Genomic DNA, 15,365 nt, shown 5'->3' on the forward strand with positions numbered 1-15,365 from the left:
ACCTCGGAGTCTTGGAAGCTCGTGGACAGTGGTGGCCTCCGTTACCATGCTAGTGTCTTCTGCTCATTATTACAACTAAAACTACCCCAGGCCTATATGATAAATACCATATTCACTGCCCTCTGCCGTGCAAGGAAACTTGGGCTCAGAAATTGAGCAACTGGCCCAAGGTCACACAACTTGCAGGCAGCCCACTGGGAATCCAGAGGGCTCCCTCTGATTCCAAATCCCTTATTCCTAAGGGGTCCTAAGAACTGCACTGGGCAGGGAGCAGGCTGGAGGAGGGTCAGGTGGGGAGATGCCAGTGAGGTGAGCCTGGCAAGTGCAAGGGCAGAGCCTGTCTTTTCAAAACTTCTTGCTGTTCATCGTAAATTTTTTTCAGATTAATTTTAATAGTTTTTAACTATTGTACTAAAATATTATTTATGCCGATTACTGAGGTTTGAGGGGACCCCTTTGAATTTGAGGAGTTCCTCACTCGCCTTCCCCTAGTCTCAACCCTGGTTTGGAGCCGGAGGTCTGCTGCCTGGGTTTACATCCCGGCTCTGCACCTCCACTCCTAGCTACGTGACCACAGGGACATTTCTTAACTTCTCAACCCCAGTCTTCTCATCTGTAAAACAAGGATAATACAAACAGGCGCCATCCTCATGAGGATGTCATGAAGATTAAGTGAGATCACCCTGGTAAAGTACTTCAAACAGGGTCTGACACCTGCGTTAGCAGTCAGTATGGTGCCAGGTCCTCATGGCCCACCTGACCAATGAGCCCAGCAGGCCCAGCAGGCCACAAATGACTAGGATGGATTATGTCACTTTCGCTTCCTAGAGGAATGCTCTCCCAGCTGCAAATGGGTGTGAAGGCCTTACTCATCCTACTGTGGGGACGATACCACTTCTAATGGGTTATTGTTGGAAATGCTGCCTATAATAATAGTCAGTGTTATTAATGGGTGATCAGTTTCTTTTTGAACCTAAAACTGAAAAAAAAAAAGTATACTTTCCTGAAACAATGAGACTTATATAACTTATCATATGCCCATTTTGTTTTTGCCTTGGCTGCTAGGAAACTCAGAGCCAAATATGAACTTCTGATAATATTATCTTTTCTTTTCATCAAAATATAGAGTTTGTCAGGAGAAGACAAACATTGTATGTTATCACTTATATGTGGGATCTAAAAATAAATGAATTAATATAATAAAACAGAAACAGACTCACAGATATATATCAGTGAGGAGAGGGAAAGGGGGGAGGGCAGGAAAGGAGCAGAGGATTAAGAGGTACAAACTATCTTGTGAAAGTGAAAGTGTTAATCGCTCAGTCTGGTCTGACTCTTTGCAATCCCATGGACTGCAGCCTGCCAGGCTCCTCTGTCCATGGAATTCTCCAGGCAAGAACATGGAGTGAGTAGCCATGCCCTTCTCCAGGGGATCAAACCTGGGTCTCCCACATTGCAGGCACATTCTTTACCGTCTGAGCCACCAGGGAAGCCCACAAACTATCATGTATATCACACAAAACACTGTCCAGCACAGGGAAATACAGTCATTATTTTATAAGTTTAAATAGAGTATAATCTATAAAAATATTCAATTGCTATGTTATATACCTGAACTATATTGTAAATCAACTATAGTTCAATTAAATATGTATGTATTTTCTAAATATTACATACACATACAATCTTTATTTTCACCCAGTCATTTAATTAGTCTATCATTCCAAAAAACAATTACTGGATGAACTTTTTGTGCCAAGAGGATGTGCCTGCTAAAGCTGTACTTGGGAACAAGGTGGACATAGGCCTGCCCTCACAAGAAGTAACTTAGGAAAGAAAGAATAACGAGCAACTTGAAAAAGGCAGGTGGGGAAGGGGTTCTATGCTGATGGGAAATACAAGTTTTTCTGGAAACCCATAGGAAGGGCCGTCAATACAGACCTGAGGCTTTGGGAAGGAGGGAGTGTCAAGGAAAGCTTTCTGGAGGAAGCAATGTTTGTACAGAAACCCAAGGGACAAGGAGGAATCAGATGAGAAGGGAACTTTGTTACAGGTGAGAGGAAAAGCATATGCAAAGGCTCAGAGGCAAGACAGGGCAGGTTTTTTACAGCTGAAGCACACAAAAAGCAAACAAAAAAAAACCAAGGACATCATTTTTCATCTGTGTGTGAGCTCAGTCATGTCTGACTCTTTGCAACGTCATGAACTGAGGCCCACCAGGATCCTGTGTCCATGAGATTTTCCAGGCAAGAATATTGGAGTGGGTTGCCATTTCCAATTCTAGGGGATCTTCCTGACCCAAGGCTCAAGCTCGCGTCTCTTGCATCTGCTAAGTAACTTAAAGTTTTCTGTGTTTTTTTTTTTGCCGGGGGTGGGGGGGGGTGGAGCAGAAATGGAATGAATGAATGAACAACGATCTTAAATCATAAATCAACTTCATCGAATTCTGTGATCTCAGGCTGGTCACTTCACTTCTGTCGTCTTCAATTTCCCATTTGCAAAATGGGGATAACGAGTATCCCCCTTGCATGTTTCCTTGGGTTATGGGGCACATCCTGTGAGGCCAGGTCGGTGGAAATGCTCTGACAATTGCAAAGAGTAATGGTGGGGCTGGGCAGGGACAGAGGTCCAGGAGGATTCACGCCACCATTACCCTTGTCATGGCTCTACTACAGGCTTGCCTGTTGCCTTAGGGAGTGACAAAGCTCTCTGGATCTCAGCTTCCCCTTCCCAAATGCCTACATACTTCTGCCAATTGTCTGGGGAGGCCACAGCACTTCCAGGGCCTATTTCCCCCTACTTGCAAGACTGCAATGAAGTAATGAACACAGATGTCCGTTGTAAGCCTAACTCTCTCTGCAAACATAGAGAACTATTATTATCCTCAGGGCAGCCTTTTCCACCATCCTGGGGACATCTCCAAGGGGCACTCACCGTAAACCAAGGATATGCCTGTCTGTGTAGATAGGTTAGGTGAGACTGGACATGACCCCCACCCAGGGCATCTGGCCTTTGCCAGAACACGACTGAATGACACCAAATATCCCATTTGGTTTTAAAAAACATTTATTAAAATTATCTCATCAAATTCCAGCTGCCAAGCCATGGAAGGCCACAGGGCAAAGTGCCTGCATTGAAAGGAGAGCCCAGGCAGGCAAATGGGCTGGAATGCACCAGCAGGGTCTGGAAAAATGTCTGGTACTGCTTGGGAAGAAGGGGCCATTCCCCTGAGCTGTTGGGGCTCTGGAGAGACCCAAGTCCACTGAGAACGCCAGTAGGAGGCAGGGGCGGGAGCATCCCCCAGCTCACAGGGGGCGGTGGCCAGACATCTCACCAGGAGGGTGAGCTGTAATGAAAACACAGCAAGGAGGCTATTTATTTTGGGCAGACGTGGCTCAGTGTTCATTTCCAGGCTTGGCACGAGGAACCCCTCTTAGGCCCAGGCCATGAAAAATGAATTTGGTGAGCGTAGTGCTGAGATGGCTCAACGGTTTCCAGCAAAAATACAAATTCAACTGCAGGCGGGAAACACCCGCCTTCCAGAGCAAGGGCCAAATATTGACCACTCATACCCAGAGACCAAGGCCAGGAGGGGAGGGAGAATTGCCCTGAGCCCAGAGGTGTGGCAGGAAGAAGGCAGCTCCCACTGCTGGCGAGGACCCCACTCATAGAACCTCTTTCACATTCACTATCTGGCTTTGGCTTCATCAAAATTCCTTGTGGGTACAGGCCAAGGGAGGAGGAAGACCCCATTTATAGACAAGGATGCAGACGATCTTCATGCTGAAGGGTTACCCCAGGGCCATCAGGGCAATGACGAGGCCTCAGATCTTTGGACCATGTGAGCAATCACCCCCTCCTATGACCTACAGTAGCTCCATAAGGCTTCCCTTTTCCAACTCTGCTTCCCCTGACAGTGTGGACATAGGTGGCCTTGGTCCTGACCTTCCTGAATGCACAAGATGCTGTCAGGAGTTGCTCATCTCTCAGATGTATTGCTGTATCCTCGCACCGCTCTGGTGTGCTAATAAAAGGCATCCTTTCTGCCTGTTTAGCTTGCCTTGTATATAATTTGGAAGACATTCCTTCCCACGCGTTTAAGCTTCTTCTTTAAGAATCACAGTCGGACAACAAAGAGCTGAAAGTTACCCACCAACTGCTCCATCTTCTATTTTCCAGATGAGGCCACTGAAACCTGGTGACGTTCCTGAGGCCACACGTGACCAAGGAGTAAGAGAGAGAAGGCCCAGGGCCCCTGTTCCAGGCTGGTGGCAAGCACGCTGTGTTGACAGACTGCCCACTGGGTGATGCCCGAGAAGAAACAGAGAAAGCCAGGGACAGGCAGCAAGTGACAGCCTACCCAGGACTCCCAATGCCAAGGTCAGGACCCCTCCTACATCAGACCCCTCCCACATACCTCCAGGCCAGGCCAGGCTCTGGGCCTCTCCTCAGGGAAAGTCATGCCCAAGGCACAAGCTCTGGGGGAGTGGATTGCAGGTGGCTCAGCACCTCAGGGCCCGCACCCTCCCTATGCAAGTCTCAATGCAGGCCCCCTTTTTCTACCCAAGGGACATCTGTGCTGTCAGGGCCAGAACACTCCCCGGGCTATGCCCGGACCCTCAGCATCTTCCAGGAATTGTGCCCAAGGAGGGTGTTCTGACAGCAGGTGTGTTCAGCCTGGTCCCATAACCAGTGAGTCCTCCTGCCCTCTGGGCTCACCACAAAATGCTCTCATGCCTTCTGTGGAGCCTGAAAGGGCCGATCCCACAGCCTGGACAGCTGAAGGGAGGGCAGAGGGGAGGGAGGGAGATTGGCCTGTGCCCCAGAAGAGGGTGGCCTCGTTCCCTTTCTCTCCTGCAGCCCCAGCACATAGACATTAGAACAGTGTGGCCTGGTGGTTGGGAATCTCACAGGGGTCCATCCCCAGCCGTGGCTCAGGCTGCTTCCTCTCTGCCATGCTTCCCTCCCATTTCTACCTGACTATAACTAACCTGTCTCAAGGTTGCCTTAAGAGATCATGACCAGGGTGATAAAACACCCACAGTGAAAGCTAACGACCACTGGAAACATGGAGCAGGACACAGTGCTCCAGGCACTCTGCACACAGAGCTCTGAGGCTGGCTCCGTCACCATCCTCATGCTCCATAGGAGGAAACTGAGGCACGGAGGGTGCATTAGGGTGCCCAAAGTCACAGAGCTACAAAGGGGTGTAACCTAGATGCAAACACAGGGAGATGGCTCCAGAGACAATGATCTTCACTCCTGGAGCCCCATGGCTATAGCCATACACTGAATCCCCTTGGCTCTCTGAACACTGGTTGGGTTCTACCCATCTCACAGTCAGGAGCAGATGGATGGCTCTCCTCCAGTAGAGAGATGTTTCAGTGGCCCTGGCCAGCCCAGCTCTGCCTCCCAGGACACCACGCAAGGTCCTCTATTATCAGGAACTCCAACAACAGTGCGCATACCTCCAACCCAGCCCAGGGATCCATGTCCTAGGCACCTCCCCAGCTGATACAGGGCCCCATCCACTGATGAAGGGGTCTTTACCTGCAGAGGTAGCTGCTCGCCCTCAGACAAAGAGAAGGCTCTCATAATTGCAGTCTGATCACAGCTTCCCTTAGTCTGATCCCACTCTATCTTTGCTCTGCTTCTCCAGTCCTCACTGCGGCAGCTGCCTTTACCTGTAGCTGTGGCCCGACTTCCAGGACTCAGTAACAGAGGTCAGATCCTTGGCCTCCCAGCCAACATCACCCCACCGCCCCAGGCTGGGGATGAATTAGGAACAACCCCAGCTCACCAGCATCTCTTCCGCAAAGAAAGTAGAAGCTGAGCAATGCACATCCCGCACACTAAACCATGGTTCGTACCTGATGGATGCTCTGCTGAAGAAAAGTCACCAGCTCCTCATAGCAGGTCAAACTGTGGAGGATGAGCTGAGAAACACAAACACACAGGGTGAACTGCCCAGGCCCGGTGGATGGGCCCCATGCTGGATGAGCTTCTGTGCCCCTGACTCCCACAACTAGCAGACCCCACTGGGGAATGACTCTGCAGTCAGAGAGCGGTGACCTCAGGAGCAGGGGTGCAGAGGGGCTCCCGCAGCTATGTGTGACTTAGGGGCTGCAGGGTCCAGTTGGGGTCTCTAGGGCTGCCACCTTGCTGCAAAATTGGACCTGCCTTTAGAGATCCGAGGATTCAAGACATCGTGGAACAAAAGCCCAGGAGTCCACATCATGTGAGGCTGACAGGCAGGGCCGCACCTGGAGGGCTAGTCTCAGATTTCTGAGAAGAACCTTGAGGGCAGGGTGACCAGGGGGGTACAGGGTGAGTGACCTGTCCAGATCACCACCGCCAGCCAGTTCTAAGCCCAGAAGGCAGCGTCCTGAGTTCAGTGCAAAGCAGTGGTCATGAGTTTCCTGGGCTTTCTCAGGCAGAAAAAAACACTTTTCTAGAAAACACTTGACAAAGTGAGATCCTCAAGTAGGATCCCAGGACACATATGTCCAAAAGGAAATAAACAAAGTAAATGAGAAATTCTCAGTGAAGACGTTAATGTGTGGGAAAATGTCACAGTTTCTGCATGTCCACAGTTTGCACATTTCTTTCCCGTCCTTGTCTTCCTCGAGTCTGGCTTTGTCCATCAAAGCTCTTCTCTGCTCTCTACTTCCTCTCCCCCCCACCCCCAGCATCCTCTCACTGCAATCCCAGAGAGGATGCTATGACATAAGAGGGCACAGGGATGGCTGGGTTGAGCCAAAAGGCATTTTGTACAGAAGGCTGCAGGGACTTCAGATTCTGTACAACCTCAGTGTGACAGGGCCCCTGTCAGCCTTTTAGCCATAAAGCCAGTTCTGGCTGGAGTCCATTGGAAAGCCCCCCACCTCAACCCCAGGTAGAGGATTCTGCTGGCCTGGGCACATGGACGGCTTGCCCAGCCCCAACTGAGGGAGGATTTACTTATATAAAAGGAGACTGTCCCCACACAAAGCCAAAGTTTGCGTGATAATTTTCCAGAAAGCCGTACTGTTTCTAAGACTCCATCTGCTTTGTATTTCCCTGTTGGACTGAAGTGCTGTGTTCCCGAAGCCCTAAAAAGGAAAGGGAGATGCATGAGTCTCTGCTCGCAGAGAAGACATGCCCTAGAGCCAGGGCAAAACCACACAGCCATTCAATGAGGACAAACAGAAAGGTGGCCCAGAGGAAAGAAGGGAGCCAAGTGCTTCTTTTGCCGCTTTGAAGTTATCCACTAAACTGGTCCCGAGAACTCCACTAACAGGCGGGGGTGGGGGGTGAGGGGGTTGATATAGAGTGGAAAAAAGACAGCTGAAGGAGAACCTGGGATAACCAAACCCAGATCCTGGCAGCCGGAAGTCTGCCTCTCACCCACTGACGAGCATATTTCCAGACTAAGCAATGCTGACTTGCCCGTGGTTTTTAGGGACTTGAGGAAGTCCAGCCTCTGTCCTTTTGGAGGTCATCTGTTTACACAGCCTTTGTATGTGCAGCCAAAAGTGGCATGGACCAGAAGCGGCATTTGGGTTTGGGGCCACTATGACATGAGCCTGCTAGGCAGCCTTGGACTGGCCATTGCCCCTCTCTGGGCTTGTTTCTTAATCTGTACAGTGAGGAGAAATTGAATTTTTCTCCATCTGCTCTCAGGGCTGCCATGCAGATCCTAAGGGCCAGGGTTTGTAGGTTAACTGCAGCATGGGTACCAAGAACAAGCACTCGATGAGAACAACACCGGTGACGATGATAATACCTAACACTGACCTGATGCTTAGTACGTGCCAGAACTTATCCTGAGTGCTTCATATGACTCTTGATCATTTACTTATATGAATAAATGATTAAACTGATCAATGATACTACCATCTATTATATATCATCTATACTGACTCATTCAATTCTCACAACCACTCCATTAAGCAATCAATCACTGTTCTCACCCCTATTTCCCAGATGAGGAAACAAGTTAGGCACAGAGAAGTCAAGACAATTAATCAAGGTCACACAGCCAATAAGCAACAGCACCAGGAGTCAGCCTTTGGAGTCTCTTAAGTGCTGTGCTCTCCTGACTACTGCGCCCCAGCAGGGTGACCCCCTTGACTAAAGCTCAGCCACACAGCTGGAATGAAGTGAGGCTTCCACTCTCAAGGGTCAGGCTGAGGAACCGGCAGACCATCCCTGTGGATTATGGGGATGGGGTCCTCCGTTAGCAGGACAGGGCAGCAGGGAGAAGACGGTGCTGGCTCCACCACCGCCATCTCACCTCTCTGAGTCTCCTCCTCTGAACACGGGCCCAAGAGACACAGAAAACGGGAGCGTACTTTGGGGACCGGGTCAGCCTAGAGGCTGTTTTCCAGGGTCTTCAGATCAGAGAAATACAGAAGGGAACAGGCTGCCAGGGCCCAGGGGTTTTCCCTGGCAGGTTACAGCCCCCAGCGCTCCCTGGGGACAGGTCCCTGGCTCTGACACCCTCTCAACTGGGGCCATGCGGAGGGCTGGCCCTCTCCCAGGGCTGCCCAGCACATCAAGGTGACTCTCTGGGATCCCCCTGACCTGGAGCACAGGGCAGGAGTCTAGGAGGACACAGACACGGTCCTTCAGCCCAGACCGCCTGCGTGAGAAGACCATTTCCCCAATGACGAGAAGGCACACAGCCAGCTCGCCTGCAGCCCAGCCCGCCAGAGGTAGAACAGTAGCAACACAGCCCTGGGAAGCACTTACAGTGTGACCACGGCTCTCTCGCGGCCCCCAGCCCGCCACACAATGTCTGCAATGGCCAGGGCCAGGCAATGGGTCCTGTGAGCGTTTGAAGGCTGCAGCCTGAGGACAGAAAGGGAAACGTGCTTAGGCCTGTAGTGGCAGAAGTTAGAGATGGCACAGCCATGAGGCAGAGGACCTGTCCCTTCCTCTGCCACCCTAGAGGACTCAGACAGAACCTGGGACGGGGGCCTCCACAGATGAGGACCAAGAAAAGAGCTGTAAGGAAGGGGGCCCCGGCAGGGCTGGAGGAGGAGCAGGCTGAGGAAATCACCCACGGGAGCAAAGGGGCCTTTGGAGACTTGGCAGGGCCCAGAGGTGTGTGCAAGAACAGGCTGCGAGTTCTGACAGAGCCGGGGAGACTGGGCCCAGAACTGCTGCCACCCCACGCAGAGGCACAGCCCTGACCCACCCCAGCTGGGCCAGTCCCAACACCCGGGCCCCGGAGACAGCAGCTCATGCAAGCAAAGAGGTGTCCTGTGCTCCTCCAGCTGATAGGGGATGAGACCCAAAGTGTGGACAGGAAGTGGCCTGACTTGCTGATTTCTTAGACACGGGGTGTGGAGACGTGGGAAAGGAAGGATTCATGATGACTGCTGGGTTTGGGGTGAGTGTATGGTGGAGCTGAAATGTGAGCACAGGGTGAGGAGCGGGGAGACAGGAGACGCATGCAGGATCTCCCCCCGAGGGACCCCCATGCCCGCCCCCCACCAGGTGAAGCTGTCGCTCTAAAGCCCAGGAGAGCAGCTTGGGCTGAGTAGAGGTTTATGGACCACCAGCCGGTGAGATGTCCTGGGCACTCTGAGTGGCTATGATTTCCCAGAGAGAGGATGTACGAGGCAGAGGCGGGGCCAAGGCTGGAGCCTGGTGGAATTCCAGTATATGAGGGAGGCGGGGAGGGAGGCAGGAAGGGCAGAGCTCGGAGAGGGGCCAGTACTATCTTAGGACCAGAAGGGTTTAAGAAGGACAGGCAGTCAGCGGTGTGAACAATGGCAGAGAGATCCCTGGTGGTGCTGGTGGTAAAGAACCCGCCTGCCAATGCAGGAGACATGAGACATGTGGGTTCGATCCCTGGGTGGGGACGATCCCTTGGAGAAGGAAATGGCAACCCACTCCAGTATTCTGGCTTGGAGAATCCCATAGACAGAGGAGCCTGGCGGGCTACTGTCCATCGTGTGGCAAAGAGTTGGACATGACTGAAGTCACTTACACACACACAAGAGGTCCCTAGTGCATGAAGTCAATAAGGGAGAAGGAGCAGCAGTCAAATACAGACGCTGTTTCTATCTTCAGGGCTCCACAGAGCTGTGCTTCTTGCCCAGCCCTGGATCCTGGGAAGTTTTCCTAAATTTCTGCAGAGGCAGGCTGAGTGTCTAAGTGTTCCACTACCAAAGGAACAAAAGGGGCTTGATGCCGGGGCTCCCAGGAGTACGGAGAGAGTTCCCATGCGTTCAGTTACCAAGTACCCTGAGCTCCAGGCTGAGCTGTTCGGAGAAAACTAGTGTTTGTCCTTCCTCCCCAGGGGAGGAAAAGAGAACCTGGAAACCAGGACACAGGTCATGGTGGGGGGCAGCACATGGTCACAGCCTAAAACCTGGGACACAGAGCTGGCCGTCTGCACCTAGGTTGTTGTGGTGCAATGTCTTCAAAGTGGGAGGCGATGTGACATAGGGTCCCTCGTGTCCCACTTCCTAAACTGGCCATAGCAGTCGTACCTCCTGCATCGTGTTAGGCAATTTACACGAGATGATGTGCGTCAGGTCCACAGCCAATGCCTGGCGTGTGGAGGAAGCTCGTTAAAGGGTACCTTTGGCTGTTTGTTGTCTTTATGAAAGTGTCCCCACTTGACATTTGGCTGTGGCCAAAGAGCTGACAGGACGGTGAGATCCCGACATCTGGTGTGAAAGTGATGACAAGCCACCAACACCAGGCAATCTTTCAACGAGACAAGCGAGCGCTCAAGCACTTGAGAAATGAGACTCAGAGTGCCTGGGGTGTCTGCAGCCTCAGGAAGCCTGCCTGCTCCTCTGGAGACAGTTACCCAGCCATCAGCACCCGACACTTGGAAAGCACTGGCTGCGGGCCACTGTCAACTATGAAAACAAAGGTGAGGAAACATCGCTCTGGGACTCAGGAGCGGCCGCCAAGGATCACGGAGGGATGGGAACATAGGGCTTGTCAGACAAAGGAGAAAGGGCTGGACATTCATCTCTTTGGAATCAGAGCCCATGGATGTTGACTCCATCATCCCCACAGCTCCTGATTCCAGCCCTGCTCCCATCCAGGTGACAGTCAGTCATATTAGTCCCAGCTCCTGAGCATCCACGCTCACCCCCTTCCTGCCCCTGCTCCTCAGCTGAGCTGGCCAGCACTGCTGCTCTGTCTTGCCCTCCCTCCAACCCTCACTGCACATACTCACTGCAGGTTCCTCCTGCAGCACAGGTGTAACCAGGGGACCGCCCCCCCCCATCCCGCACACACACACCTAAATCCCGCAACACAGGCAAGAGTGCTGCAAAGTTATGCCTAGATTGTATACTCTGCCTAGAGCATCTATGCTGGAAGACCCCCAAACAGAGCTACTGGGTCAGCTTCCAAACATTCACTCACACTAACTTGCTGAAGCAGGTAACCCTTCATTGAGAGCTTCTCAGGACAGCCACAAATAAGACTTTAAAAACCAGTATATATTATAGTAAGTAGTCATCATGTTAGAAGCTGTTAGAAGCCCTTCACACGTATTACTGCATGAATCATCAAAACCACCCTATGAAGGAGGTACTATTATTGTCCCCTTTTAAAATGGGGAAACTGAGGCACAGAGCCTAAGTGATTCACATAAGGTCACACAGTTGGTAAAAACTGAACAAAATGAAACAACAGTGAGGGAAGCAGGAGAGGGTGGGGAGGTGGACTCGCCTTTGGAGCCCCCGGCACCAGGCACAGAATCCCTCTGCCTCTGAGCCTGTCTCTCCTGCACCTGAAATGCCATCAAGAGACTGGGCTCCTTGGCGAGGCCTATCTTCCTGGTCTCACAGGCTTTAGTTATAGATCCCCTGAACGTCCATGTTTCTGCACAAAGTCCTGGTTCTTTCCATTGCCTTCCATTTAGCCTCTCCATTCTTCCCTGGGCCTCCTCTAGCTCTTTGAGACAAGCTTTCCAAAAGATGGCAGCATGGGGGCAAGTGCAGTGGTAGGGACTGTGTTCCATTCCTGGCTCACTCGGGGAAGCCCCTTGCCCTTGCTGGCCTTCACTTTCCCATCTGGAAATGCAGACACCGGACCAGATGTCCCGACCATCCTTCCAGCCTTGCCCTCTGCCATGTAACCAGCTGCAGGGTATCCAGGGCTGTGGTGGGTGCAGATGACCAGAGAAAGTGGGGATGTACTGTGGTGAATCACTGGGCCTCCACCTTCCCTGGGGGAACTCAGTGTTTCTGCCTTCACCTTGTTGACAAGGGTGGTGTGGAACTGCCTTCTTCCAACCTTGACCATGAACCCAGCACCTGGCCCGGCTCCTAAACCAAGAGAAGCTTCTTTGCTGCTGCTCAGTCACTCAGTCGTGTCCGACTCTGTGCGACCCTATGGACTGTAGCCCACCAAGCTCCTCTGTCCATAGGATTCTCTAAGCAAGAGTACCAAAGTGGGCTGCCATGCCCTCCTCCAGGGGATCTTCCCAACCCAGGGATTGAACCCGGGGTCTCCTGCATTGCAGGCAGATTCTTTACTGCTAAGCCACCAGGGAAGTGTCTTTAAAAGAGTCTAATTCCTCACAGGGGAAGTGCAGGATTTGTCTAGGGATGGCAAAGGGTGTCAGGGAGGAAATACGTCCTGTGTTTGGTTTAATTACCCAGGTCTTTCAGATTAAAAAGATGGCTCTACCACCCTCATTAACTCAAAACAGGCTCGCCTGTCCACTCTGACATGCCCGCCAGTCTGAATCTACAAAAGAATCAGAGGAAAGCTGGCAAGTGACTGCGGGTCTTTCTTCCTCATTTCAGGGTCACATGCTGCCAGCGCAGGCCTGAGGACCACTGGATCTGGAATCTGAGCCTGGCTCCACTGACTAGTGTCTGGAGGGGCCTTGGGCAAGCGCCCCTCTTTCTCTGGGCCTCAACTTCCCCAGTTGAGAAGGGAAGTGGAGGAAGGAGGACAGCTCCCTGGCCCATGGCATGTCCCAGGCCCTCAGGGGAACGAGGCTCACCATCGCTTCCCACGAGCCAAGCCGACCGGCACAGCCCCTCCTGGAGTGGAAAAACACCAAGTCCTGCCGTCCAGTTCTATCCTCCCCGATTGAGCAGAGGCCGGCTGCTGGCCTGATGGAATGAGTCTTAATGAAGCCAGACAGTCCCATAGAAAAAACACCACCGCTGCCAAGAAGCCTTTACTTCAGCATGATTTCCCTGGAGGGCGCAGTCACATCCTTGTGCAGCTTTCACAGAACCGTTTCCCCATCATTTGTTGGGAAAGTAGCGAGCAAGGGGGCACCCCCACCAGGCCTGCAGACCCAGTGCAAGAAGGCCCACCAACCTTGGTCCAAGAGACCCCCAAGGGCCCAGCGTGGCAGCTGCAGATGCTGTCCCTGTCCCTGTGTGACATAAAGGCCTTTGTGGTGTTCCTAACGGGAACAGAGGAGCTTGCCTGTTTTTTTTTTTTTTTAAGCCGGATCATTTCTGAAATCTCGGATTTCAGAGTCAAAAAGGAGGACTGAAGTTTCAAACCCAGCTTAGCACACACAGCCCATGCAGCAACGTCAATAACCCAATCAATGTCGAGATCATACAAATGAATCCATGCAGCCAGAGGTACTGGGGCTGCGAGAGATTCTTGCAGGGACATCTAATGTCACCCTTTCCTCACATGAGGCAGCAGATCCCCAGGGTTCACTGGACTCTTCTGCATTGATTTTATTTTTTTCCAAATTAGGAAAAAGGGAGAGGTTCTGCCCAGAAGTCCCTTGTGAAATATAGCACCTACAGAACCGTACCTTCGTCACCAAGAGTCTGTCTGGGGTCCACCCCTCGGGTGTTTTAAGCCCACGACACTTAGCATCCTGGTGCCAGCCCCTTCCTGGCCTCTCAGCCCGTCCTGGTACTCTGAGTCTCCTGCGGGGCACAGCACGGTGTGACACACAGGGTGTCATGTACCAAGCTTGGCTCTACCTTGGAGGCCAGGTGTGAACCTGGGCCAGCATGTTTCTGTCTCTGAGCCTCAGTTTCCCCATATGTACCCTAGTAGGTGATCCCCAGTTCCCACCCACTTGCACAGCCCTTGATTTATGAAGGACTAGGTTGCATTTCCTAACTAAGTCAGTCTTGGGCAGGACAGAGATTCACAAATGGAGAAGGTGAAACCTTGCTGGCCCACGGGCTATAATCCACGTCTCTGGCCAGTCCAGTACTCTCTTTAGCAGCCCCCATCCTGAGACAGGCTGAGACTCCACAGCTGAGCACTGCCCCAGCCTCAGCACAGGCACCAATAGGCTGCACCAACATCCATTTGGCAAGGACAACTTTCTATGGCTTCTGATCTGCAGGGCCTCTCTTCGGCAAGCGAACCCAGACTTTCACCCTTCCACCCCTCAGCTGCCAGCCTCAGGCCCCAGCCCCACACTCCCTTGGCCTTTGCTTGACCCAAGTCCTAGCCTGAACCCAGGAGGACTCTCTCCTCTCACCCCCAATCGCCTTCCAGTCCCAAGGTAGGTTCATGCCTCAGCAAAGTCAGGCCCACTGCATGGCAGTGGGAGAAGGAGACACGGGAGGGAGGTGTAGAGGCAGCTGGTGTCCCTTGCCCACAACCTGTCACCACTGGGACCTCCCTCAGCTGGTGCCCCATAGAGCCACATTTTCCTGAGTCCCCTCAGGCACTTGCAGCGGCTCTGGCTAGACAAGGGAGCCTGGGTCACTAGGTCAAGCTCTCTGTCCGTCCCTCTAGGCTGGTCATGATGAACATCCACTCTTGCATCTGCTTGGCCGTCAATGCAAGCAGGAAGGGAGCCCACTCTGCTAGGCCTGCGTGGAGAGCAGCTCTTGGTGCAGGGCCCTGGGCAACAGGGAAGGGACTTACCAGGAGCACCTCAGTTGTGGGGCTCCAAAGAAGGGTGAGTCACTCTTCTGTAGCGTGAATCCCTCCATGCCTCCTCTGGGAGGGGACCCTGTTTGGCCAGCCAGCCGAGCTCTCCCGGCCAGTCCGCACAGGCCTCCTCCAGCCTGACCAGGCCGCCATCCCCCAGAGCAAGGTTCCTTCCCACACATAAACCCCAGCAGCCAGCAGCTCCTTCCAACCTCCTCCTGCTATGCGCCACCAGCCGGCCCCGGAGGGCCTTAAGGCAAGGTCGGCCCCAGCTCTTCTCTCCCAGATGGTACAGGTTTCTTTCCACCCAGAGCCCATCTTGGGCCCCCAGCCGGAATGGCTCTCTGCCTCCCAAACCCTGGCTTCCCTGTCGGGTGTGCAAGGAAAGCAGAACTCTCTCCTGAGGACATGCCTGGGGATCCAGAGGCTGTCACAACCCCTCAGTGGGGCTGCAGGGTGGGAGACGAGAAACCAAGACTGCCTTGTGCACAAACAGCCCTTCGGGGAACCAACTTCCTGACAGT

The 15,365-nt window shown here is 52.7% G+C and overlaps 1 protein-coding gene across 4 annotated transcripts in view; it reads right to left on the reverse strand.

Annotated features, from left to right (window-relative positions):
- MINDY4 (MINDY lysine 48 deubiquitinase 4) overlaps positions 1-15,365 on the reverse strand; it is a 112,605-nt gene that overhangs the window by 33,563 nt on the left and 63,677 nt on the right. For all 4 annotated transcript variants that reach the window (XM_081534806.1, XM_081534804.1, XM_081534805.1 and 1 more), the window contains 3 exons: positions 8,734-8,832; positions 7,028-7,091; positions 5,871-5,936 (listed from right to left, as the gene is read on the reverse strand). In XM_081534806.1, coding sequence (XP_081390932.1) covers positions 5,871-5,936; positions 7,028-7,091; positions 8,734-8,832 — 229 coding nt within the window. The remainder of the gene's footprint in view (positions 1-5,870; positions 5,937-7,027; positions 7,092-8,733; positions 8,833-15,365) is intronic.

This window comes from Giraffa tippelskirchi, chromosome 10, assembly GCF_054371585.1.
Source record: "Giraffa tippelskirchi isolate mGirTip1 chromosome 10, T2T-mGirTip1v1.2.pri, whole genome shotgun sequence".
In the NCBI taxonomy this organism is placed as follows: domain Eukaryota; kingdom Metazoa; phylum Chordata; class Mammalia; order Artiodactyla; family Giraffidae; genus Giraffa; species Giraffa tippelskirchi.